The sequence below is a fragment of the Chenopodium album genome, chromosome 21, assembly GCF_948465745.1.
Source record: "Chenopodium album chromosome 21, dcCheAlbu1.1, whole genome shotgun sequence".
Lineage (NCBI taxonomy): Eukaryota > Viridiplantae > Streptophyta > Magnoliopsida > Caryophyllales > Amaranthaceae > Chenopodium > Chenopodium album.
This window is the reverse complement of record NC_137854.1, coordinates 3,780,090-3,806,807: the sequence shown is the minus strand read 5'-3', so window position 1 is coordinate 3,806,807 and position 26,718 is coordinate 3,780,090. Positions and strand designations below refer to the sequence as shown.

Here is a 26,718-nt window from a genome sequence, read left to right as displayed (position 1 = left end):
GAGAGCATAGAGTACTTAAACTATTCAATCATGACTAGATTAACCTTACTTGGTGGGATCAACTTTTCACCAAGTAAAGCCTTCAAGGAGATCACTTGGACATCAGGACATGTGACCTTTCATTCATAAGCTGTTCTTGTTGGCAAGAAAGCTTTGACAACGTCGAGGCTTGAGAAACCCCAAAACAAAGTTTGGGCGCTTGCTTCGGATAGAAAATTTCAAGAGTAATAATGATCACTACAAAGAAGAGAACAGAATGACAACAATAATCATTCCAACACAAAGCACACTTCACCCTAGCCATGGTCAACTTCTTGTTTATCTCTCTCAACACTACAACAAAACCAAATCCCTTAATAAGGGATCCAAACTCCCTCCGCACACAACTATTCAATAAAGTATAGCCAAAATAACCAGAGATACAGGACAACAACCAAGAAATGCTAAATTAAACCATACATAAATTTAATAAGTAAAGCAAACTCTAAATAGTACCAAGAAAAAAAATACTTAAGTAAGAAGACCAGATAAGAGAGCACTTTTCGGACCCAAAATCCGAAACCATAATAGCAAAGAACCTCAAAAGTCAAAACCTTAACCTTAACTTCACCGTTTTCGTCACGTACCACTCCCGACGGCGACGTTAGGCCTAGCCGTTCAGCACAAGGACCCATGAAATTCTAACCCTAACTTTACCGTTTCCATCACGGTCAAAATTACCAATGACCTTTAACCCGGCGGTGTTAGGACTAGTCCTTAGATTAAAAGAAAATAAAGTTAACTATACGGATTATTATTTAAGCTTTATCTTTAATCTGTCAGTGAGGTATTGATGAGTTGGTGATATTCATAACATGTATGCTATAAATTGGATCTTATAGATCGCTATCTCTATCAAATCTTGCATGTTCAAGTTAAGCAAGTTGCTTGCCACATGCATGCACGTACAGTCAGCATGGATCTGCCTTAATGCCTCATATATTCTTTTTGTTATTCAAATTTTATCTTCTAATCAATTATTTATTACAGTTGGATCTTAGCTAATTAGGATGGACTTGGGGGTTGGACCAATTAATTTTAATTTTATTTCAATCAATATTTAGATCAATGAAAAAGTTGCAAAAGTATTATAACTTTTGATGAGGAAAATTCTTTAAGAGAGTTGGTGTGAATTGAACTAGCTAGGACACTCCCTTGATTCAATGATCCAAGTTACTTACCAAATTAACATATCTTCACTTCTTTTTTCTTATTCAGTACGTATTAAGACTATTTAACTCATTTGATCTGAACTGATTGTTTAAACTTTGATCTTATGAACAGATTAGATTAGATGGGTCATCTCCAAATGCAGACTCATTAGGTATTCCACTTACAAATGTGTCTACTTCGTCAAATTTTTTATTATATTTTATTATAATTTATGTGTTGGAAAGGTACTCAAAACATAATTATAAATCGATAAGTGTACAAATGCGTGGTGTTAAAGCGGTGAAATTAACTCTCCGAGTCTCCGCGTATATGCCAAATCAGCCGGATGTCTGCTGATTGCTACTCCATAATAATTTGATTTTTCAGAGGTTGGGCGGTTCATATTATTGTCAACTCGTTTAATAATATGATACTACTTGTTTATCTTAATATGATTCTGATTAAAGCAGTGACATCATCTAATTAATATTATTTTTAAATGTTACGTTATTCAACAGTATTTAGAAAATTTGTGATGATGATATATGTGCCTTTTTCTCAAAAATGAATGAACGGTTTTGCTCAATCAATTCATAGTCATAGATACAACCTTCCCTGAATGGTTCTTTAGTTGTGGCTTGCTGCTGTACGTACTCTCACCCAACATGCATGACAATGATTTACAATGATATATCTTTATTTTACCATTATCTATACATATATAGGTGTTGTCGAATCTAAATGGCTGAGACGCTTAGCTTCAACCTTAGCTATTAGATCAAACTTAACTTGATAATTATTGCTTTTACATATAATGTAAACGATAAAGTATAACATTATGTTATATGGTAGTAAGATTCTCCCCTTTTTTTGGTTGCACTTAGTATATAGACATATTTTTTCAAGAACGCTGCTAATGTTGTACAAGTTCAACCATTCATTGGAGGTATAGAATTTGAATGATACTACTAGTTAAAATTTAAATCAATTTTATTTAACCGTATCTAATTTTATTTATACTTCGTACTACGTATGTATTTGTTAGAAAAGGTTACATTACGAGAATTTACTAGAGAAGGTTACATACTTACATTGCGAAGATAAATTAAAGATAATTACGATCCACGATATCACCTCATTATATTCGTTTGGATGATGGTTACATCTATGTTATTAATTTAAATCGAAGAGGATATATACAAAGTATGACTCATTCAGGAATACAAGTATAAACATATGCTAGAAAAACAATGTTGTAAGTGAGATTTACGTAAGAAACTTCTCCGTATTAAAGAATACAAACAAAAGCCTAATAAACGAAAAAAAAAATAAAAAATTAGAGAAGGTTTCGTAATAAAACTAATAAATAAATAAATAAAGTTATAAAAAAATGTTTGGTTGGATTTGAACTCCAACTAGCGACAACTAGAGAGCTACAAAATAATACTCGTACAAAATACTTGTAAAAGGTAATATTAATAATAATGAACCCCAATTTTTTGGAATATATACGTGTCTTTGCATTTTATTTCCACGGTCTTTAGCTTTCTTTCTCAATTTTGTTTTCTCCACCTCCAAAAAACTTAAATTTCATAATTCATAACCTGTTAGAGATATAAGATATATTTTCCGATATCTTATATCTCTAACATAACCCAATATCATATATTATACTACTATATATATATATATATATATACGATTCTTATTTATTATCTTCTTTCTTCTTCCTATCATAAATTCCAACCCCAATACATAGGAATGACATGAAATTTTGAAGGCCAATTTCAATTCTTATTTTTGTGCAGATTCGTGTATACAGGTTCGTATTTTCCTTCTTAATAAAATTATTTCTGCTTGATTATCAGTTTTTGCTTGTTGATAATTGAGGCATTTATGTTTTTATGCATTATTTATTTATTTATTTATTTATTTTTTGGTGTGCTGCGTTTTCCTATTTTTTTTTTTTTTTTTTTTTTTTTTTTTTTTTTTTTTTTTTTTTTTTCGGTTTTGTTTAACGAGGTATAAACCAGCTAACTAAATAATGCTAAAAATGATTAGATTCTGCAAATTGTTTGCTGTTAATGGTTTTAATTCGTAACGCAATAGATGAAATTATGTGATTACGAATTTAAGATTTTTTTTTTTTTTTTTTTTTTGGGAAAACAAATAATAAGATTTTAACTTTTAAAGTAACGTTCTTTGAGAGTGAGGGATAGTTCAAGTGGTTAGAGGTTCCCTCCCGATTTCAGGAGGTCTTGAGATCGATTCTCACCCCGCTCTCGTGGCTCCCTATACACCAAAAAAAAAGTAACGTTCTTTTTTTGGCCAATAATATTATCTTTGTTTAAACAGAACTTAGCATAGCTTTTATTTTGAAAGGAGAACTTAGCTAAGACAATTGTCATTTTTTTTTTTTTTTTTGAGGAAAGACAATTGTCATTTTGATGAATTACTTTTAATTAATACTAAGCTGACCCTTGTTGTTTTACATGCTGTTTTTATAGCGATTTCGTCCAATAAATTTAAATATGTATGTTTACGTAGTACAAAGTACATAATTACGGTCTAAAAATTTGATACGGAGTATTAGAAAACACAAACTTTTAAATAAACACAAACTTTTAAATAAAACGGATGTTCAGTAAATTACTGAACGTCCGTCATAAAGTGACAATAAAATACGCAAAAGTTACACTAAAACGCATAAAAGTTACACTAAAACGCAAAAATTACATTAGAAAATGTGTAATACGGAGTAGAAATTAAGATCCCAATAATATTTGTTAATTAGTACGGACTACGGAGTAATTATTAAAGTTTAATTCTAAAATTGAGATGTTTGAAATAAAATATTCAGACAAGAGAGTACATTTAGTCATTTACAATATATTAGTCACATACACTAATTAATTCGGATTAATAGTTAGTGTGAGTGAGAATTAGTCACATTGATTTAATTAAGTGATTATGAAACTACTCGTATAAGAATTTGGCTACGCATCTTTTTTCGTTCTAATAACAACAACAACAAAAATTCATGGAGAAAACTTTCGATCAAGTATTAATCATGCTGTTCTATAAAAACATGCTTATCATGCGGCTATTTTTTTTTAGTGGGCTTACGTGGAATAAAATTTATTTTCGGATATGTATGAAATACAACTTTTGACGACGTAGAATCATCTTTATCCTTAAAAACAATACTTCCTCCAACAACCCTCTAGTCTCTCCCTCCTACCAAAAACAAATTCAGTGGAGTATTTTGTTTAAGATAAGAAAATGAAACATTAAGAAACCCGTCATTGTGTGGTTAGGGTTATTCCTTATACGAAGTAAAAGAATTGTTACAACGGTCAATAATTAATTGTTACAACGGTCAATAATTGTGCTATCGTTAATCAAATAAAATAGCTCGATTAGTCTCATAATATACGATTTTTTTTTTTTTTGGAAAGACTCACGTTGTACATGTTGAATTTGTAAATTTTGAGTTAAGGAATACGGAGTATGTAATTTTGCAATGATAGCTCTATGCCTCTATTGGCCAAGTTGTTGACCAACTTGTTTCAAAATGAAAGTTTTTTGGGCATACATTACCTTCCTTTCTATTTAGTTGCACATTTTTAGTGCAATAATTTAGAAGAAAAAAGTAGGGGCCATATTGAGGGTATTTTAAGGGAAAAAAAAATTACATAAATTAAGACAAGTGGGAAATGGTACATATAGGGGCATATAGGTCATTATATAGGAAAAAACCATAGTTATTTATTATTGTTTGGAAAGAAATACTAAATGCTTTTGTTAATAGACTCTGCAACATGGAGTAAGATATATACAAGTAGTAATTTCATTTATTTATTTTGATTAACTCACAAATTACAATCCAAATGATTAAGGGTAGTGAGTTCATTACTTGTTAAAAAATAATTTTATGCAAATAAGCCACAAACGCATTACAAATGAGGGAGGGTTGGTGGGTTTGAACTTACGATCTATCATACACACTACCGATGACATTACCTTACAGAGTAGGTCAAGTCGACATCGTTGGTCCAACAAGCTAAGTTCTGGAAAACTGTAGAGGAATATATATGGACGTGGTGGGCATGTATAATAATCAATCAGTCACTACTAAAGAATACTATGGCATATATTTTAGGGTACGCTAAAGAAAACGAAAGCCAATTAAATTGGATAGGGTTAAATTATTGGAGTTGTGCAATCAGATCAAGGCCGCCAATATTGTAGACGTAGATATATGGATCTTGTTCTTTTCTTGATTATTGACCAATATTTAATATTGGATCCAACTTTCTTTGTTTATTGGTTGGCCAACTACTAAAAAAGTATGAAACTCGTTTAATAAACTATGATGAGCTGTAATTACACTGGACGAACTAGCTAAACAATGTGAATGAACGTAATTAATATTGGGGCTAAGTGTTATTATTCCTGTCTATAACTGGTGGTTAGTCATCATCAAACTTATTTAAATGACGGAATTTGGTTATTGATTACTCAGATCCCTCTATCATTATTGTTAATTTTTATTAGTAATTTTTAGTCCAATTACGATTTGATATGTGTTCGGGTAACCTGGTATAATAGGTTGTTGACCAGTTGGGCCTACTAAAAGAAAACGCACCAATTATTTTTCTAAATTTTTTTCAACCAATATAAAGGTGTGATAAATCAATGGTACAAGTGTACATTTGGATTTTTTTTTTTTTTTTTTTTTTTTTTTTTTTTTTTTTTTTTTTTTGAAACACATTTGGAATTTGTTTGAATATGTGATGTATATCCAATTATGGATCACATATTCTCTAATTTTTATCTACTTAGTATAAGATAATAAGATATGCTCTCCAACTATTATTTATAGACCAATTTGGCTTAAAGATATGAATCGATTCCAATTGACTCATTATAACGAGTATACTTTCTTTGGGTCTCCTAATTGTATTCTTTATTATATATAAAAAAATTGCCCTCGTTTTAGTATAGCTCCTAGAGTCATACAAACTCGTTTGTATTTGTTGTTTTTGAAATTTCTCATGAACCAACAAAAAATAACAAAAGAATTACGTAGAAGATAGCTAAGTTTATAAATATGGATTAGAAAGGAAATTTCTTGCACTTTTGCACCAATTTGTAAGCTCAATCATTTTATTTTCATTTCTTTGTTATTGTGACCCCCCCAAAAAAACCCTTCATATTTAAGAAAGTATTTAACCAAAATTTTTAAGTATTGAATTAGATCATCACTGAACTTTTTTGCAGAAATTTTGTTTGTTGCATCATTAGACAAACATAGAGAAAGTTGGAAGCTTTTGAGGAGAATTTAAAAAGGAAGAAGAAGAAGAATAATTAAAGATGGGTTTCTTGTCACTCTTTGAAGTGGCATCAATGCCCATTTTGCAAGTGCTGATAATCAGTGGATTAGGAGCATTTTTGGCAACAGGGTACTGTAATCTTTTGAATGCAGATGCTAGGAGGTCCTTGAATAAGGTAAGTCCTGCGACTATATTTTATGTACTCGTACATATTCATTTGTTTTTCACACATGGATCGGAATTCTTTCCAGTAACTAAATTGTCATCCTATCAAAGAAAGTTATTAGAAGGCGAGTGTAGGATACATATAAAGATACATTTTAGTGTACTTTCTAGCTTGATTTAATATGTACAAGAAATGAATTAACAAAACAAACGTTGAAATGCAGATCGTGTACGTGGTTTTCACTCCAGCACTCATGTTTGCAAGTCTTGCCAAGACTGTAACGTTACAAGACATCATTTCATGGTTAGCTATCTCTAATTTCGATTCTTTCTTGATCTCTTAAGACTTTCTGCTCCTCTTTAGTTGTTTTTTGCTTCGACTTTCCACTGATGTACTGTTGTTACACATCAATGTTGATGCGTGGTATGGCTATTCGCGAATAGCTTATCATTTGGCTAACTGTTAGACATCTAACAACCAGCAAATCAAACTCGAGCTATAAATACATCTAAATATATGGTACGTCTCAAATTGCAGGTGGTTTATGCCCGTTAATGTAGGGCTAACGTTTTTAATTGGAGGAATCCTTGGATGGATTACAGTTAAAATTCTGAAACCTGGGTTACACCTTGAAGGTTTAATCATTGCTTCTTGCTCAGCAGGTAACAAATTTCAGTTTCTAAGTTTTTTATTTGACTTGGTAGTTTAGCAATAATTGTCAGAATTTCTGAAAATTATTTTTTCATCTTTGATATCCCAGCAAACTTGGGAAACCTTGTTCTGATCGTACTCCCTGCAATCTGCAATGAGGATGGCAGTCCATTTGGCGACGATCATGCTGCTTGTTCTTCAATGGGCCTTTCTTACGCCTCTTTCTCAATGGCGGTATGTCAACATAGCTCCTCCCCTGATTTTTTAGTAACACATATTGATGAGCATCTTTAGATAAGAATTTTGACAAATTTGGTTGCATCATAGGCTTAAGCATGCTTTCGCACTGAAACACCTAGCATGCTGTTGTTGTTGCAGCTAGGGGGGTTTTATATATGGACATACACTTTTCACTTGGTAAAGAGTTCATCCATTAAGTTTAAGGCACTAATAGCCGCAGAAGAGGAGGCTGCAAGGGATCCAAACGACGACTTAGAAGCTGATGTAAAAGCCCATCTTCTCAATGGAGAGAGTCAAGGGTATGATGCAGGAAGCCATCCTGTAAGTTATTTTCTTCTGTATAGTATGTTTACAGAACATAATAATAGTACTGTCACTTTAACTGTCCTGTATAAACATATCAGGTATCTCCTAAGAAGGAAAGCGAGCCCCTTTGGAGGAAGATAATCGAGTTTCTACACCTAATATTAGAGGAATTAATGGCACCTCCTAGCCTTGGTGCAGTAAGTCCCTCTTTCTCTTTATAAACATAAACTTTTACACACTTTGTATGGTGAAATAGCATTGTATGTGGCTTTTCGTGTAGTCCTTCGACTAGCTTATGCAGTTTTATACTTTTGATTTAGATTATTGGACTCATTTTTGGAGCTACTACTTGGTTGAGGGGCCTCGTCATAGGAGATGGAGCTCCACTTCGCGTGATACAAGATTCCCTCAAATTGCTTGGGTATGTTTTGGTGAAATTTACAACTGAAGTCTCTGTTCTGTTCAGCTTATAGAATTCAGTTTACAGCAAAAATAAGTTTTGCTCATAAAAAACAAGTGCAGTTCAGAAAAAATGAGTTCAATTCTGCTTAAGTAATTTACGTTGAAGAGAACAAAACCTTATTACAAAAAAAAAAAAACACTACTAAACTATGGTATACCTTATGAATTTTCTTGCAGGGATGGAACAATACCTTCTATCACTCTTATACTAGGTGGAAACCTAATACAAGGTAAATTAATATATATAACATGATTTGAGTTAACAGTCCATTTAAACAGGATTACAATCTCTGACTAATTACTTGTTTTGAACAGGATTAAGATCATCAAAAGTAAAGCCAACTGTGATAATTGGGATCTTATTTGTCAAATATTTGCTGCTTCCTGTGATTGGAATTGGGGTAGTAAAAGCTGCTCATACTTTTGGCTTCCTCCCACCAGACCCTTTATATCGTTTCGTGTTGATGCTTCAGTTCACATTGCCTCCGGCCATGAGCATCGGTTAGTCATCAACTAAGTCCTAAGTTTTAACATCTTGCTTCATAGCAAGTCTACTTCAGAAAGTTCAACTAAAATTTTCTGTTTGTTTTGGTTGGTTGTTACAGGTACTATGGCACAATTATATGATGTGGGACAAGAAGAGTGCTCAGTTATATTTCTTTGGACATATCTATTTGCAGCACTTGCACTTACTCTATGGTCCACAGTATTTATGTGGATTCTATCCTGAACAAAGAATTATAAGGGCAAGCATAAATGCATAAATGCATAATATTATGATTCATCAATCACAAAGAATTGTACATTTGTCCTGAAAAATATTGTCACAGATGGTCCATGAAGTCCTCAGCAACTAAAATTTTCGAAGTGACAGGGAATTCGAAATGGTGCATATTATGATATTACTCTACATCGCGGTTTAATATCGGGGACTCAAGTGCCAGTGCAAGCTTTTGATACAAAAACGCGGTGGCTATAATATATGTAATGAAGAACAATTTTGTCAAGGCATATGTGATTCTCTGTAATCACACCTGTATCATTCTTTGTAGCCTTCTCTTTTAGAGGGGAATGGTTGATTTATTGAAGTCATGTATCATTGATATAGATAATACTTCATATTGTAAAATTGAACGCCACATTTGGGTCATATTTATGTTATATACTAGGAATTGGTTAAAAACTATTCTCTCCAATTAAACACTTTCATCATTAAAACTATGCATGCTTGAGAATTTTTTTAAAAAATTAACTCTACCATAATCAATCAACACCAACTAAAAATAATTTCCCCAATTACTACTTTAACTTCTATTGCAAGAGCATTTAATTTTAATGTTTGATGAGAAAATCCTTTATTAGAGCAACTTAACAGTTGACTAGTTTAATTTACTGTCAATTTTTTTTTTCTCCTTTTTATTTGCTAAGGTAATAGTTAGCTTTGTAGAGCTAAAATAAGCCTAGCTAATACCTTTCATATGCTCCATTAGTTAGTCGATTATCAAATTTAAAAGATTCTTTATTACAAATAATAAGAAACAGAGGTATAAAGTAATTTAAAATTACAAGCAAGCTTCTAAAACCATTGGAGAAAAGATAGGTGAGGAATCTAAGGATTGAACTAGGACCTACTCCCTTGATTTCAAGGGATTGGAGTTGATTACCAAATTAACCTACTCAATCCATATTTCATAAGTACATTAGCTATAGTTAATACTCACTCCAAAGTTTAATTTCATGTTTAGTAATTTGAAAGATTCTATTATAAATATACTCGTCGTAAGAAAAATTATATATACTAACGATTGATCTAGTTAGATTTGTCTTGATGTGTCATTTAAAATAGTTTTTTTTTTAAAAATTTATTTTTAATTTAACTTAAATGAGAATTACTCCAAATTTTTATCTTTATTTATTTGGAAGATTTTATCATACGCAGTACTAGGTATAGTATAATGGTGCCTATTAAAAAAATTATAATCATGTGTGATTTATTAGTTAAATTTGTCTTGATGTGTTGTTTAAAAATAGTATTTGATTATTATTTATGTAATTTAACATAAAGCAAGTATATTGTTGTTCAATAATGTACATTGAGGAACAGATCGAATGGAGTACTCCACATGCATGCTCAAATATTCAAATAAGAATTAATAATATCATGAAACACAAAAAACAAGTACTTTGAACTTTTGAAGTGGACTAGTGGAGTATTTTATAATCATCATTTCTTATTTCAGTCAAAAGAAATGATATTATACTTAGGATAATATTTGTCACATATTAGGATATATTATTTGTATATTTTTATGTTTATCGGGGAATATCGAGGCGTTGCAAATGTTGTCTCTGAGGCGTGTTGGCTTCGTAATTTATTACTTGAGTTACATTGTCCTCTGCGGCAGGCTACTATAGTTTATTGTGATAATGTCAGTGCTATCTACCTTTCTGGCAACCCGGTACAACACCAACGCACCAAACATGTGGAGATGGATATTCATTTTGTTCGAGAAAAGGTTGCTTTGGGGGAAGTACGGGTTTTACATGTTCCTACTAGATATCAGTTTGCGGACATTTTCACTAAAGGCCTACCACGAGATTTATTTCTGGAATTTAGATCCAGTCTTAGCGTACGACCTCCTCCCGCTACGACTGCGGGGGTGTGATAGATATTATACTTAGGATAATATTTGTCACATATTAGGATATATTATTTGTATATTTTTATGTTTATCGTATCTAGGATTCCTAACGTGATTAGGCCTAGCGTTGTAAACTCTATATATTTTGATCAATGGTACACACTCGAGATTGAGGAGTTTTCCCGAAATCTAACAAAAAGAATGTATATTATTTAAAGCATGATAGATCACACACTCATCATTTTTTGACTAAAACATGTGTTCTACTACTATGGTAGATCGAATTATTGGGTCTGGGACAAAGATGCGATTCAAATTGCCTCATTATTTTATTTTTCGTCGAGAGAGACCTTCTTAAGTGTATTTAACGTATATATATTACCTCCGTTTTTTGTCATTTGCAACAAAAGAGTATTATTTGTGAGACTTTAGATTGTCAGTTTGTATTTGCATTTTTTTTGTTTTGTGACAAAATTCTTCATTTACTAATATATTTGAAGAATTGAATGATATGAATTACTGAACTTCTTGCTAACTTTTATTCATTCATTCTAAAAACACAGAGAAAGTTGGAAGTTTTTGAGAGAAATACAAGTAAAGGGAAGAAGCTAGAAGAAGATGGGTTTGTTGTCACTCTTTGAAGTGTCATCAATGCCCATTTTGCAAGTGCTGATAATCAGTGGGTTAGGAGCATTTTTGGCAACAGGGTACTGTAATCTCTTGAATGCAGATGCTAGGAGGTCCTTGAATAAGGTAAGTGCCGCGACTATATATATTTATGTAATCGTACATATTCATATGTTTTTCATACATGGATCGGAATTCATTCCAGTAACTAAATTGTAGCCTTATCAAAGGAATATAGAAGGGGTATATGTGATACATATAAAGATACATTTTAGTGTTTGGAGGAATATGTACAAGAAATGAAAAATCAAAACAAATGTTGAAATGCAGATTGTGTACGTGGTTTTCACTCCAGCACTCATGTTTGCAAGTCTTGCCAAGACTGTAACGTTGCAAGACATCATTTCATGGTTAGCTATCTTCAATTTCGATTCTTACTTGGTCTCTTAAGACTTTCTGCTCTTCTTTAGTTGTTTTTTTTCTTTGTTTTGCCACTGATGTACTGTTATATTACATCCATGTTGATGCGTATGGCTATTCACGAATAGCTTATCATTTGGCTAACTGTTAATCATCTAAAAACCAGCAAAAGCGCACTAATTGTACATTTGTTGTTTATATTTACATCTAAATTTATGGTATATCTCAAACTGCAGGTGGTTTATGCCCGTGAATGTAGGGCTAACGTTTTTAATGGGAGGAATCCTTGGATGGATTGCAGTAAAAATTCTGAAACCTGGGTTACACCTTGAAGGCTTAGTTATTGCTTCTTGCTCAGCAGGTAAACTTAACTCAGTTTCTAAGGTTTTTACAGGACTTAGTAATTCAACAATAATTGTCAATTTTTCTGATAATTCTTTTCTGGTCTTTGATAACCCAGCAAACCTGGGAACCCTTGTTCTGATCGTACTCCCGGCAATCTGCCATGAGGATGGCAGTCCATTTGGCAATGACCATGCTGCTTGTTCTTCAATTGGCCTTTCTTACGCCTCTTTCTCCATGGCGGTATGCCAGAATAACCCCTCCACTGATTTTCAGTAACACATATTGAGCTTTGATCTGAGCATCTTTAGATAAGAATTTTGATAAATTTGCTTGCATTATAGGTTTAAGCATGCTTTTGCACTGAAACACCTAGCATGCTGTACTGTTGTTATTGCAGGTAGGGGGGTTTTACATATGGACATACACTTTCCACTTGGTAAAGAGTTCATCCATAAAGTTTAAGGCACTAATAGCCGCAGTAGAGGAGGCTGCAAGGGATCCAAACAAAGACATAGAAGCCGATGTAAAAACTTATCTTCTCAATGGAAAGCATGATGGGTATGATGCACAAAACCATCCTGTAAGTTATTTTCTTCTGTATACTTTATAGTATGTCTACGAAAAAAAATAAATAAAAAATTAGTATTGTCACTTAATTTGGCCTTCATAAATTTTGTAGGCATCTCCTAAAAAGGAAAGTGAGCTCCATTTGCAGAAGATAGTAGAGTTTCTACATCAGATTTTAAAGGAAATAATGGCACCTCCTACTATTGGTGCAGTGAGTCTCTCTTTCTCTCAATTAGCCATAAACAGTAACTTTTACAGACTGTGTAGGTTCAAGTTCAAATACTAGGATATAATTATTAATTACTCAGTATAACAGATTTGCCGCACTCAATTCTGCATCCTAAGTCCAGAAAACCCTGCAGTTAGGGAAGGTAAGCGGCTTCTGGTGTAGTTTTTCAGCTAGCTTATGCAGTTTTATAATTTTGTTTCAGGTTATTGGACTCACCTTTGGAGCTATTACTTGCTTTAGGGACCTTGTCATAGGAGATGGTGCTCCACTTCGAGTGATCCAAGATTGTCTCAAATTGCTTGGGTAAGTCTTGGACCTCTTGTTGAAGGCTCTGTTTTGTTCAGTTCATAACATTTTATTTCATTAAAAATAGGTTTTATTCATCAAATACTATTCTAGGTAAATACTACAGAAAGAACTAAAATATGATATACCTTGTGAACTTTCTTGCAGGGATGGAACAATACCTTGTACCACCCTTGTACTAGGTGGAAACCTAATTCAAGGTAAACTAGTGAATTGAGTAAATACTAGGTTTTAACAGGATTACGGTCTCTGACTAATTTACTTGGCTCGAACAGGATTACGCTCATCAAAAGTAAAGCCAACTGTGATAATGGGAATCTTATTTGTCAAATACTTGCTGCTTCCAGTGATTGGAATAGGAGTAGTAAAAGCTGCTGATTGTTTCGGCTTCCTTCCACCAGACCCTTTATATAGCTTCGTGTTGATGCTTCAATTCACAATGCCTCCGGCCATGAGCATCGGTCAGTCATCAATACTTGAGACTTACAATCTTGCTTCATACTGTAAACGACTAGAGTTCAACTAAATTTTCCTCTTTGTATTTTGATTAAACAAGTTTTTGGATGGGGGTTGCAGGTACCATGGCACAGTTATTTGATGTGGGACAAGAAGAGTGTGCAGTGATATTTCTTTGGACATATCTTTTTGCAGCAGTTGCACTTACTTTCTGGTCCACAATATTTATGTGGATCCTATCTTGAACAAAGAATTATAAGGGCAAGCATATTATTATGATTCACCAAACACTCGGAAATAGACATTTATCCTGAAATTTTTTGTCACAGATGGTCGTATTGTCTAGTTATCAGCAACTAGAATTTTCAAAGTGACAAAGAATTCGAATAGGTGCATATGCAACTCTATACTGGGACAACTTTCAACTCTAGAGCTGGTGCAAGGCTTTGATACATAACCTCAGTGGCTGTATAGTGTATCGAAGAACAAGTTTATCTTCTCTAACACTCACACCTGTATCTGATCTTGTAGCTTTCTCTTTTGTTGGAGTGTCAAGGGGAAAGGCTGGTTTGTCAATGTCATGTATTGTTGACATAAATAATACTTCATAAAATTGAATGGCCAAATTTGGGTCATAATAATGTGATACACAAGGAGACTTGGTTAACTTGGTTTGAAATCTTTAAACACAACTCTCAAAATACTCGGTATTTAAAACTATGCACTCTTGATATTATTTTTAATCAAATAATCATTTACCCTCCCAAAACCAATTAAAAATAGGTTCCCCATAACTTTCACTTCTACTGCTAGAATAGTCTTTATTTGTAATTGATATGTATCCCATGAACCCGTGCATTATGACATATTCGCTAGGAGTGCGACGATAATTGGATGCACCATGTTGTCATAGTACATTTGTAGTGCGATATCAAACTCAGTTACTCACAAAATGGACTGCAGTTAAATTGGATGCACCATGTTGCCATTTTAAAAATATGGCTAATAGCCTAATAATATGCCACTAGGAACTCAGTAGTGGGGATACCACTGAGTATATGCTTACACAAAAGTATTGAGGAATAAGAAGAATAATGATACAAATTGCAAATCTTATGATTTATGCTCAAGCATATTCACTTCATCAAGAAAAGGTTCATTGTGAGCTATATTTCAGAGTACCGGTAGCTATTAGCTAAAGACTAACCCAGCAAGGAATTCACAAGACACTCCATTTATGTTGCAAGCCTTCGCAAATTCTTGATATACACCATGCGGCACTCAATGGATAGCCTGAGACTGCAAAATTAATAAGTAAATTGTCAATAACATCAAATGATGATTTAAGAGTGCAACAAATGAACAAATTGTATAGCACATTGTCAAATAAAATTGAAAAGCATGCATAATTTACAAGAGATGAAGAGAGGAGGTTTTCAAAAAAATAGGTTAGCAACGATGCAAGTAAGTTTTCAACAACTTACTTGATATATAGTCTTCAACATAATCATCATCAACCTTTCCATGAGCCATAGCACCAACCTGAACAAGCAAACAATTAAAAGACACCCAAGTTTTGACTCATATGAGTCATATCCATGGAACAATAGAGAAAGTTCGGTCACTTCAGATGCATACCACAAAGACAAAATTGGAATCGTCCTTAACAGCATCCACATATTTCTGAATGTCAATTAATTTTTCTGAGCTGAATGAAAAGCCTGATACATAAATAGCCGAATGTCAGGGCATGGTTTGAACGCTGTACACTAGTTAAGACAGGATCACTAGTTCAGTGTAAGCTCACCTATCTTACGAGAATTAAGAGGTAAATACTGAGTGACAGGATTTTTAACCACACGAAAAAGTTTATCCCGCTTGCCAGCAGCAGATATGCTCAGCTTCTGTAACAATTGCACTGCAATGATCAATGAGAGAGGGCATTAAGGAATAAGACAACCACACGTCAAGCCCTCAGTAGCACCTTACTATTACATTGATGCATGGAACTTGACAGAAGGAAGGTGCAAGACAATATAATTTCAACTCACACATAATGCCAGCGAAACGCTTATATGTTCTTGGAATACGAACATGAGGTTTAACCTCAAAAAGTACACCTTTCTCAGTTTTTACATACACAGATCGAATCCTCCCAGCCTTATTCAAGGGGCTATCCAAAATCATCAGAAGAGCCTGAATTATACACATTCATAGTCACAATTACTTCAGAAAAACGGCCAAATACACAAGACAATAATAGTATACATCTTTGCAACCTTCTGAAAATGCCAACAGAAGCACAAAAATATTAAACAGAATGAAGAGTATCGTAAGATAAAAGTTGTATTATAAACCTGATGAACAATGTCTGGCCTGTAATCTGCAGGATTCTTTTTGTGCTTCATCAAAAAATTGGCATGGTCCTCAGAATTCAAAATTTGGTAGGTCTGCAATTACATATGAATGTGACATCAGAATTCAGTTAACAACGGCAGCAAAATTCCCTTTCATCTATCAATACCCCTCCCAAACACCATCAACACAATTACCTAGGCCAATCCTCTAATTAATCTTTGCAACATATCCAATCCAATCCAAGCAACACACAACACAAACAAATAAACATAATGGAAAACAATAAAGCTTAAAGATTATTGATTGATATACCTTCCCTACTTTGGCAACCTCAAGGGAAGCCCTTTCGAGCACGAAAACCGCCCCGGGCTGGCTCTTCTGCTCCGTAATAGTAACCGGAATGCCGGGGATATCATCGGCCAAATCTTCCACTACCTTATCATCTTCAGCTGTTTCATCAATAGTGGCAGCATCTGGTACATCCTCTTGTACCATTTCTACTTGCTCATCCTCCTCTTTATCATATTTTTCCTCTCTCTTCTTCCTTTTCTTACCAGCTTTTACTCCCAATGGCCTCGGCATTTTCTACATAAATCAATTCCTTTACATTTCATTATCTCAAGCTTATATAATTCTAACAAATTAAAGTACAAAAATCTGAACTTTTCAAAAATGGGTCCAATTGGAAAAAAAGGTAATTTCAAAGGAGCGAAATATAGAACAATAATCAGATTATACAGTGCTAATTAAGTAATAATAACACCCAAATAAAAATTTTACAAAAATGCAGAGAAGAACAAATTTTTGAATACAAAAGAGTTCAATTTGAGTAATAAAAGTATGAGATAGAGAAAGGTGTACCGTAATCAACAGCGACTGTGCAGAATCAAGGAAACCCCAGAAGAAGGAAAATTAACAAATTTTAACAAAGTTTAGGGTTCATGGAGAAATGAGGGCGGAAATTAAGAAATGATGGGTAAAATGAAACTGGGGTTTTAGCTAGGGTTTATTCGGAGAAGATTAAAGGCCCGATTTTTGGTCCATGCTTTTGGAGGACGACAAGGGTTTTAGCCTTTTAGGCGGAACCTTTCATTCATTTTTTTATTTTGTTATCGGTTTAAGATTAAGTCGTAACCTAACTATCTAAATCATATTATACGGTTTGGTTTCATTTATTCTTATGATTCAGTTTGATTTAATTTGCAACATGACTAACCAATATTTAGAATTTTACTCTCTTTAGCTCTAAAATGTCTAAATTCGCTACGAGCCTATTAAGCCCGACACGACACATACAAACTCATGGATCAAGGCGTCCAACCATGCATAAACTATATTTAAAAAATCAACGCAACCATGATTTATCAATGACTCAATTTAAGTGCAACCTCGTCAAAAAAAGAAATTAAGCACAACCCACTAGCATTTAACACGGGCTTGCCCGACCCGTGCACAACTCTTTTGCGATTCCGCAACAAGAAGCAAAAACCCCGCCTTTCTTCCCCAATTTCAGTATTCAGTATTCAGTATTCCTCTTCTCTGCAAAACCCTAAAATTAAAATCAAGTTAAACCCTTTTACTTGAAAAAAGTTTCCCAGAAGAAGAAGAACAATAGAATGGCTTACCATGGAGGTACACTCAAATCAACCTCCATTAATGGCGTCAAGGTCTATTCTTTAACCGGCCATCAACGTTCTCTTGCAACCTGGCTTAACCCCAAGAAACAACGTGCTCTCCGTAAAGACACAGGTACTTCTTCAATCTTAATTTTGTGAAATTTGAATACTTTATGCTATTATCATTTGATTTGGTGAATATGTTAGTTGTATTGATGGTTAGTTGTATTGATTAAATTTGCAAAATTTGTTGTTCAGAGTATTCGCAAAGAGTAGAGTTGATTCAGGACTTGAACTTCGAAACCGCAACCACCAAAATCAAGGCCACCCCTGATGGAGAATTTCTTCTTGCTTCAGGTTGGTCATCTAGGAATTGCATTACTGGAATGGAATTTTCGTTTTTGATCGAATTAATTTATGTTAGCTGACCCCAAATTAATTTGGGACTACGTCTTTGTTGTTGTTGTTGATGATCGAATTAATTAATGCTAGCGGACTCGGGACTAAGGCTTTGTTGTTGTTGATGATTGAATTAGTTAATGTTGTTAAAAATCAATTATAGGTATTTACCCTCCACAAGTAAAGGTGTATGAGTTAAGGGAACTTTCCTTGAAGTTTGAAAGACATTTGGTTTCTGAAATTGTTGATTTTGAGGTACTTTTCCTATTGCTTCATTTGCATATTGATTTAGCTTATCGAATATGAATATGAACATCGTTGTAATAAATCATACTTGGGATGATATTCGTGGCTGAAATGAAACAGGTGCTGTCTGATGATTACTCTAAGATTGCATTTATGTGTGCTGATCGCTCTATCTGTCTACATGCTAAATATGGAAGTCATTATAAAGTGAGGATTCCTAGGTAAGCTACCTCTTACTAATTGCATGTATCATTTTTGTTGAATGAATTCCTAAAATCATATTTTGGTATTTTCGGCACTATTGGCATGGTACATGAAAAGAAACAAATCTTAATGTGAGGGAATAATATTAAAAATAATCAAATAACAATTACATTGCTAAACTTATGGTTTCTAACGGGCAAAGTCAGCTGGAGTTTCCATTCTGTTAATTACGTAACTGTTGGTGCAATAATTTGAGTTTTTGCCGATTTGCATTCTGTTAATGCTGTTCGACCTTTTATTGACAAATTCACATCCGTTAGCTCTCTCCTGAGAAAAGAAGTTGGAGGAACTTTCACTTTAATTAAGCCTTCATCTTTTGATCACCATTTGAAGTTCTATGAAGGAACATCACCTGAATGTCTCATTTTCTTTCATTATCATTTTAACTACACATGTGAAAACAAATTGCAGTTACTTGATCACTGAGTTTCCATTGACTTTCATATGTTAATATGTTATTGTTGGATATAGCTAAACTTCATTGCGTCTTATGAATAGGATGGGAAGGGATATGGCATATGATTCGTGGTCTTGCGATTTGCTCTGTGCTGCCTCCTCACCAGATCTATACAGAATAAATTTATCGCAGGTTTTTTCTGATTACCCTTAATTGATATGTGGTTGACAGGCTGCCTTTGCTTCATTGTAATTTCAGTGTCAATTATTACTGTAATTGGTGTTTAAAATGTACTTTAGCTTTTGCCATTATCTGTAATGAGGAGAATCCCTCGTATGGATTTCATTTCCTACCATCAATATCACCCAAACAACTGGTGACCATAGATTGCAAAGTTTCTCTCAGAGACCGGATTTATGGTTTAGACTCGAATAAGGTGATATATTACAGAGGCATGAAAGATTAAAAGATGAAATGCATGTATGGTAGGGCCACAATTGAACGAAATTTGTTTTTCTTTGTTGGGTAATGAAATTGCTCTTATTTTTCCGATTGAGATAAAATTCGCTTTTTTTTTTGCAATTCCAATTTAAATTAAAGACTATTCTTTTCTCTCCTGAGATTATTTCTCAATTTTGTATGTTACATATCCTAGTATATCTCTCTTTGGTTTTTGAAATGAGCAGATGTAGAACTGGACTTGTTATCCTGGTTAGAGCACTAGCAACTGGGGCATTGATTTGGAATTTTGTACCTGGAAATGGATGTTTGCTAATTTAGAAAGTTTTCCTTCAGATATATTTCTATATTGCTTCAGATGTCAGAACTAGTTTGCTATCTGTTGAGCAGATAACCACATTTTTAACACTACATGTGATTCCTCCATATAGGGTCGATTTCTTGCCCCTCTTACTACTCAATCTCCTGGATTAAATGTAGTATCTAGAAGGTAATGATTCTATCCGTAGTTTATTAGTCTTTGGTTCATCTCGCTCAAATCATTCTTTGTTCTAAGATCTGTAAATTTTCTTATTTGGATCAGCAATCTTCATGGATTAGTTGCTTGTGGTGGTGAGGATGGGGCTGTTGAATGCTTTGATATGAGAGCAAGATCATCTGTTGGTAGAATTAATGCTGTCGCTGCTGCTGAGGACGATGGTCAGGTACTATTTTTTATTGGCAATTTTTTTTGGTGGACATAGAGCAACAAAGGGCAAATGATGTAGACGAGATTTGATCCCTAATTCAACCTAAACTATTTGGCATTCATTAATTTGCAAGGTGTAATGTGAATGCCTTTAGCTTGTACATGCATCAAAATCTAATTTTCTGCGCTTAATGCTCAAAATTGAACTGTATATGAAAAGGACCTTCCTCTTACAACAATGGACTTGGCTGTTAAAATTTTCCATATTTTGTTTTAGTAAACCTCTGCTGTAGACATGTTAGTGATGAACTATGTGGAATTTATTATTCTCTTTGTGTTATGTAGTTTTACGTTGGGTTTCTTCATCTTTTTCCTATTTTTAATAAATAAATTGAATGTATTAAAAATCGGGTAACTTAGTAAATCAATAAATATACAGAATTCAGTTTTGATCAGTTTCTTATCTCAGTCAGTAAGGTGGCTAGATTAGGACCTCAATTGTTTGGAATATCCGCCAACCTATTTGCTGCATCACTTGCAGGTAACTGCTATTGAGTTTGATGATGAAGGAGGCTTTCAAATGGCTGTAGGAAGCAGTGAGGGAAAGGTAAGCTATGAATTTTCTTAGCAGCTTTATAATTTTGTTCCCCTGAGCAATTCATTTAGCATACCTTTAGATTAGAATTTCTGATTTGTTTGGATATGGTTAGCTGGGATATTTTCATCGTGCAAGATCAGTATGAAAGGTAATGTGTAATTGTGGATGTTATTATCTATAAATTTCTTGGACGGTTAGACCACAACGGTAGAAGCCTTAGACAATAGGCTTTTTCATCAGGTTTGTTGCAACTGTTCAACTAGAGCCAGATTCACATTGGAGTAAATACTTTAGCACCTAATTTACTTCCTACATGATCTCGGTTGCGTTTAAAACAAGCTTTAATTCGTTAGCATCCTAAAAAAACTAGTAATATACATTGAAGAACTGTCATTTCTGATAACAAGTCAAAAGTGAATTACATTAAAATCTTGAATACATCTGTGTAAACTGTAAAGTACATTTGTGTGAATTACATAACAAGTCAAAAGTGAATTACATGTGTTGTTTTTTCTAAGATATGTGTGAGTTTTGTTGTAAGTGTTTGACAATATGATCAATATGTGTTATTCTGTGCTACAGGTACTGATCTACGATTTACGATCTTCCCATCCTATTCGAGTTAAGGATCACATGTAAGCATGCAATTTTCACGGTGTTGCTTATTGATTTTTGATGGGAAAGGTGAAAATTCCTTCTGATGTTTTGTCATCCTGTCTAATAGGTATGGAAGCCCAATTTTGGATATCAAGTGGCATCGGACTTTAAATTCAGAACATCCTAAGTTAATTAGCACAGATAATCATATCGTCAGAATTTGGGATCCTGAGACGGTGAGCTTCTTTCACCTTAATACATGTTATCTTTGTGAAGATTGGGAGTCTTTTTTCTCCCTTTATTCTTCTGCGTGCTCTAAATTGGAAGAAGGCAAGCTGCCTGTCAGCAAGCTGAGATTAGCTGGAATAGGTAGCCTCAAAATTAAGCTTGACTATAGAGCTGAAGTTAAGCTTGTTGCTTGACAAATGGAAGCTTTGACCTTCAATTGTATCTCAAATTTTGTATCAGCTTTTGCTTAAGCTGTTTATATCTCTTAAAATGATGTTTCTTTAATTGCAGGGTGAAGGGATGACCAGTATTGAACCAACAGGTGGTGCAATTAATGATATATGTGTGATTCGTGAAACTGGGCTAATGTTATTGGCTCTAGATTCAACCCATATACCCTCTTACTTTATTCCTGCTCTTGGGCCTGCCCCTAAGTGGTGCTCTTATTTGGAAAACTTGACTGTAAGTACTTGGTCTAGTCCTTTTATACTGTGCGATGATTTCTGTTTGTGAGATTTGAATTAATTGAATATATCTTGAGTTGTCTTGTGGTGTTCCTTATACTCTGCAATAGTACCTTACCACATTTGGCCTTGTCTTTTCAGGAAGAGCTGGAAGAGAATGCTCAGACAAGTATATACGATGATTACAAGTTCTTAACTAAAGAAGAACTTGAGAGACTTAACCTGACCAATTTAATCGGAACCAACCTTCTCAGAGCTTATATGCATGGGTACTTCATTGATTATCGGTTATATAAGAAGGTAGATGGTCTAATATGTTGCCATTGTATTCTGATTTTGGCTTTGTTGGGCTCTACAGTTCTACCTGTTTATTATTATGCATAAGCCTTACATGTGCTGATGTGAACTCAAAATGCCTTGTTTGATGTATGCGAATCTGTTGGAGTTCCTGATTAGAATTTGTGGGATTTCTTTTCATGGGGTATAAAGCAAAGGACATAGTCTTTTATTGAATTTCTGCTGTCCCCCCCCCCCCCCTATTTACGGAATAATATCTACTTTTTAACAAAAAGCATGAATGTGTATTTCTGAACCTGTTTACCGTATTATAGGCATTGGCTTTATAGTTGGATTGTGCTGGCTGCCTGGCTGTGGAATAGATTTTGGATACCCCTTGTTTTATGGACATCTGATTGAAATTTTTTTTTGGTGATAATTGCAGGCAAAGTCTATAACGGATCCATTTGCATATGATGCTTACATCGAGAAGCGTAAGAAGGAGAAGCTGGAGGCCATGCATCGTGAACGTATAACGGTCAGTTTCGTCATTCAAATTACATTGCTTCTATTTTAATATATTCCCATCAGTTAAGTAACAAACTTTTAGCATCAAGGCCAGGTTGTGAGGCTGGTATCTTGTGTTTTTCAGTTTTTCTTCTATTTAACTGTTATGTGATAAATGAAATGCTATTGATACATCATTTCCATTTTGTTCTGAAATTTTTTAGAACTGAGAACTTGTCAGTTATTATATGAAATAATTATTGGGCATGTGGGAGTACAATTTATTTTTACTGGCTGGACTGGGGTCATGACATTATCACCATGGCCATACATTTTGCAAATGAAGAAAACTAATTTTAATTTCATTGCTATATTGATGTGATATTGCCTTATAGTTATTTGATACCATTTGTTCTCTTGTGGCTATTGTCTTTCACAGATTAAGAGGAAGCTGCCAAAGGTTAATAAGCATCTCGCACGTACTCTTCTCGAGGATGAAGAAGCAGCTGAAAATGATGCTGATAAAAAGAAATCCTCAAAGAAAAAGAAGGGATTGAACAGTGACATACTGAACGATGATAGATTTGCGGAAATGTTTGAGAATCCGGTATTGCCTAATTATGCCGTTAACATTATTCTATATTTCTTATCACTGAATTTTTGTACATGCTTATTTGCTGTGGCACTTTCATTTGGCATTCAGTAACTCTGGCTAGTTTTACCTCAAGGACTGCCTAAAAGAAGGCTACAATATAATTTGCTTCACTTCGTCTCATAACAACCTTTCTTTTCTATTTTCTTTGCCCAGGAATTTGAGATTGACGAGAATTCCCAGGAATATATGGCATTACATCCTATAGCTCCCCAGAAGCAGACTGCTTTGCTGGATGAGCACTTTGAGCCTATCATGGAGGATGAGATGAGTGAAGGTGATGCTTCCTCTGATGATGAAGGCAGGCTGGATAAGAAATCGCGGACTCCTAGGTGAGCTAATTTCTTTTCCCATTTATTCAGCGAGTTGAATGAAAGATAATTAAGAAGCAAATAACTTCAATTATTTATTTATTTACAATTGTTAAACCTCTATCATATTCTTCAGATTGTATGAAGTGAAGGATGAAAGGCATGCACAAGCGTTCTTGGAAAGTGTCTCACTTGCTAATGAAGACGCTCTTCCTTTAGGAGAGAGAGTGGCTGCTTTGCATGATGATCATAGAGCATCTCGTTTGCATGGTGATGTTAAAGTAGGACGAGGAGGGTCACGAGAGATTTCCTTTGTTTCTAGAAGTAAAGCAAAGTACCAGGAAGATGAAGATAATAAAGATCCACGACGTAATAAGAGGGGTGTTCAGTCGTTAGGTCTTAAGCCTACAAATTATGAGAGGAGGAGCCGAGGTGGTAGAGGAGGCCGAGGAGGAGGTAGAGGAGGGGGTAGAGGAAGAGGCCGAGGAAGAGGAAGAGGTCGACATTGAGGTTATTGAGTTTTAGCTGGTAAAGGTGGAAAATTTTGTTTCTTTCTTCTGCCCTGCAATTTCTGACAGTATTATTTATTTCATTGTGTCTTTAATATTATAGTGTTTTCTTCAAATGAAAAAAAAACACTGCGTATGCAAGTAGATAGAATCTATAACCAGAGTTATTTTTTAATCTAATTTGTTTTATGTTTTTTATTTTCAATACTTAACATTTTGATTAGGTAGTCAGAAATTTAAAATGTAGATAATGCAGTGCTGGAATCTATTTTTTCTCATGGTTTCATGGACAATCTGACAACCTGAATGCTTTTTTTTTTTTTTTTTTTTTTTTTTCTCCATGGTTTCGTACGAAAACGGGTAAAATGACCATTTAAAGGCCAAATTGGATGGTTCCACACTTCCACCCACCCAATTAAACTCTCAGAGGGTATTAGGGAGCATGGTAAACATCTCGGCAATTTTTATTTCCGGGCGAAAAAAGGTCAAAAAGTACAAAATTGAAGAATATATAATCCACAGTTTATGAGGAATTTTTGAAATTTCAGGGCTCGGTGGCGAAAAGTGTTGAGACTATAAAGTTGTCAGAAACTGACCTGGCCTTAACCGACAATGATCTGAACCCAGCCTATACTCAACAATGGGTAGGATTATAGCCTTCAATTTTGCAACTTTTCGCCACCGGGCCCCAAAACCTCAAAATTTCCTTAAATCGTGGATTATAGCCTACCACAAACGTTTATGACAACATATAATGATCATACATGGTTTCAAATGGCATTATATAACCCCGAGATGTATCCCTTAGGGTCTCAAGTTTTTTCGCCACCGGGCCAGAAACCTCAAAATTCCTCAAAAAACGTGAATCATAGCCTTCTATTTTGTAATTTTTTAACTCTTTTTTGCCCGGAAATAAAAATTGCCGAGATGTTTACCACGGTCCCTAATATCCTCCGAGAGTCATATTGGGTCAGTGGAACCATCCAATATGCCCTTAAACGGTCATTTTACCCGTTCACAACTTGCAGTGATAACTTACCACGGTCGTTTATGACAACATATAATGATCATATATAGTTTCAAATGGCATTATATAACCCCGAGATGTATCCTTTAGGGTCTAAAGGCTTTACGCCACCGGGCCCCGAAACCTCAAAATTTTCTCAAAAAACGTGGATTATAGCCTTCAATTTTGAAATTTTTTTACCTTTTTTCGCCCAAAAATAAAAATTGGCGAGATGTTTGCTATGGTCCCTAATATCCTCTTGGAGTCAAATTGGGTCGGTGGAACCATCCAATATGCCCTTAAACGATCATTTTACCCGTTCACACATGCAGTGATTTCCTAAAACTCAAGCCTACCACGGACGTTTATGACAATATATAATGATCATATATGGTTTCAAATGCATTATATAACCCCGAGATGTATCCCTTAGGGTCTCAAAGCTTTTCACCACCGGGTCTCGAAACCTCAAAATTTCCTCAAAAAACGTGGATAGCCTTTGATTTTGTAATTTTAAACCTTTTTTCACCAACAAATAATAATTGCCGAGATGTTTATCATGGTCCCTAATATCCTCCGCGAGTCAAATTGGGTCGGTGGAACGATCCAATATGCCCTTAAACGGTCATTTTACTCGTTCACAACTTGTAGTGATTTCGTAAACTCAAGCCTCCACAGACGTTTATGACAACATATAATGATCATATATGGTTTCAAATGACATTATATAACCCTGAGATGTGTCCTATAGGGTCTCAAGACTTTTCGCCACTAGGCTCAGATCCTCAAAATTTTCTCAGAAAACGTGGATTATAACCTTCAATTTTGTAATTTTTTTGACCTTTTTTCGCCCGGAAATAAAAATTGCCGAGATGTTTGCTATGATCCTTAATATTCTTCGGGAGTCAAATTGGGTCAGTGGGACCATCCAATATGCCCTTAAACGGTCATTTTACCCGTTCACAACTTGTAGTGATTTCGTAAACTCAAGCCTATTACTGACGTTTATGTCAACATATAATAATCATATATGGTTTCAAATGGCATTATATAACCCCGAGATTTATCCCTTAGGGTCTCGAGGCTTTTTGCCACCTAGCCTCGAAACCTCAAAATTTCCTCAAAAATTGTGGATTATAGCCTTCAATTTTGTAATTTTTTGACCTTTTTTACCTGAAAATAAAAATTGCCGAGATGTT

General features: G+C 34.3%; 4 protein-coding genes across 5 annotated transcripts; 3 read left to right on the top strand and 1 right to left on the bottom strand.

Annotated features, from left to right (window-relative positions):
* The first annotated feature begins 2,754 nt into the window (after positions 1–2,754).
* On the top strand, positions 2,755–9,535 carry LOC145602349 (protein PIN-LIKES 7-like). 2 transcript variants are annotated; one of them, XM_081658540.1, is made up of 11 exons: positions 2,755–3,013; positions 6,475–6,702; positions 6,917–6,996; positions 7,231–7,355; positions 7,454–7,578; positions 7,723–7,905; positions 7,989–8,087; positions 8,211–8,311; positions 8,530–8,582; positions 8,668–8,853; positions 8,958–9,535. In XM_081658540.1, exons 2-11 carry the CDS (start codon positions 6,568–6,570, stop codon positions 9,080–9,082), a joined length of 1,212 nt encoding a protein of 403 aa, XP_081514666.1. In that variant the 5' UTR covers positions 2,755–3,013; positions 6,475–6,567; the 3' UTR covers positions 9,083–9,535. The 2 variants fall into 2 exon arrangements, with proteins under 2 accessions (XP_081514666.1, XP_081514668.1); XM_081658542.1 differs by lacking the exon at positions 2,755–3,013 and adding an exon at positions 6,170–6,345.
* Positions 9,536–11,612: 2,077 nt separating this feature from the next.
* On the top strand, positions 11,613–14,189 carry LOC145602920 (protein PIN-LIKES 7-like). Its single transcript, XM_081659065.1, has 10 exons — positions 11,613–11,747; positions 11,952–12,031; positions 12,278–12,402; positions 12,502–12,626; positions 12,784–12,966; positions 13,066–13,164; positions 13,385–13,485; positions 13,636–13,688; positions 13,764–13,949; positions 14,065–14,189. The coding sequence occupies exons 1-10, from the start codon at positions 11,613–11,615 to the stop codon at positions 14,187–14,189; spliced, it is 1,212 nt and encodes a 403-aa protein (XP_081515191.1).
* A 769-nt stretch (positions 14,190–14,958) lies between these two features.
* On the bottom strand, positions 14,959–17,327 carry LOC145602187 (uncharacterized). Its single transcript, XM_081658359.1, has 8 exons — positions 17,164–17,327; positions 16,615–16,887; positions 16,302–16,394; positions 15,996–16,140; positions 15,752–15,862; positions 15,583–15,665; positions 15,429–15,486; positions 14,959–15,243 (listed from the first exon to the last, which is right to left on the bottom strand). Exons 2-8 carry the CDS (start codon positions 16,882–16,884, stop codon positions 15,164–15,166), a joined length of 840 nt encoding a protein of 279 aa, XP_081514485.1. The 5' UTR covers positions 16,885–16,887; positions 17,164–17,327; the 3' UTR covers positions 14,959–15,163.
* A 442-nt stretch (positions 17,328–17,769) lies between these two features.
* LOC145601224 (uncharacterized) lies at positions 17,770–24,718 on the top strand. Its single transcript, XM_081657196.1, has 16 exons — positions 17,770–18,051; positions 18,177–18,275; positions 18,481–18,572; positions 18,684–18,784; positions 19,326–19,416; positions 20,115–20,173; positions 20,267–20,387; positions 20,913–20,978; positions 21,552–21,604; positions 21,694–21,802; positions 22,086–22,256; positions 22,400–22,558; positions 22,980–23,072; positions 23,481–23,648; positions 23,850–24,025; positions 24,141–24,718. Exons 1-16 carry the CDS (start codon positions 17,919–17,921, stop codon positions 24,511–24,513), a joined length of 2,064 nt encoding a protein of 687 aa, XP_081513322.1. The 5' UTR covers positions 17,770–17,918; the 3' UTR covers positions 24,514–24,718.
* Positions 24,719–26,718: the final 2,000 nt, after the last annotated feature.

Excerpts from the sequence above, each read along its gene's own strand:
- LOC145602920 (XM_081659065.1), top strand. The coding sequence starts at position 11,613 with ATGGGTTTGTTGTCACTCTTTGAAGTGTCATCAATGCCCATTTTGCAA. Across the intron at positions 12,627-12,783 it reads ACGCCTCTTTCTCCATGGCG|GTAGGGGGGTTTTACATATG; the intron begins GTATGCCAGAAT and ends TTGTTATTGCAG. Across the intron at positions 13,165-13,384 it reads CACCTCCTACTATTGGTGCA|GTTATTGGACTCACCTTTGG; the intron begins GTGAGTCTCTCT and ends ATTTTGTTTCAG.
- LOC145602187 (XM_081658359.1), bottom strand. The coding sequence starts at position 16,884 with ATGCCGAGGCCATTGGGAGTAAAAGCTGGTAAGAAAAGGAAGAAGAGA. Across the intron at positions 16,141-16,301 it reads GGCCAGACATTGTTCATCAG|GCTCTTCTGATGATTTTGGA; the intron begins GTTTATAATACA and ends TGTATAATTCAG. Across the intron at positions 15,487-15,582 it reads ATTCCAATTTTGTCTTTGTG|GTTGGTGCTATGGCTCATGG; the intron begins GTATGCATCTGA and ends TTGCTTGTTCAG.
- LOC145602349 (XM_081658540.1), top strand. The coding sequence starts at position 6,568 with ATGGGTTTCTTGTCACTCTTTGAAGTGGCATCAATGCCCATTTTGCAA. Across the intron at positions 7,579-7,722 it reads ACGCCTCTTTCTCAATGGCG|CTAGGGGGGTTTTATATATG; the intron begins GTATGTCAACAT and ends TTGTTGTTGCAG. Across the intron at positions 7,906-7,988 it reads ATGATGCAGGAAGCCATCCT|GTATCTCCTAAGAAGGAAAG; the intron begins GTAAGTTATTTT and ends TAAACATATCAG.
- LOC145601224 (XM_081657196.1), top strand. The coding sequence starts at position 17,919 with ATGGCTTACCATGGAGGTACACTCAAATCAACCTCCATTAATGGCGTC. Across the intron at positions 18,276-18,480 it reads AGAATTTCTTCTTGCTTCAG|GTATTTACCCTCCACAAGTA; the intron begins GTTGGTCATCTA and ends AATCAATTATAG. Across the intron at positions 20,979-21,551 it reads TAGGAAGCAGTGAGGGAAAG|GTACTGATCTACGATTTACG; the intron begins GTAAGCTATGAA and ends TCTGTGCTACAG.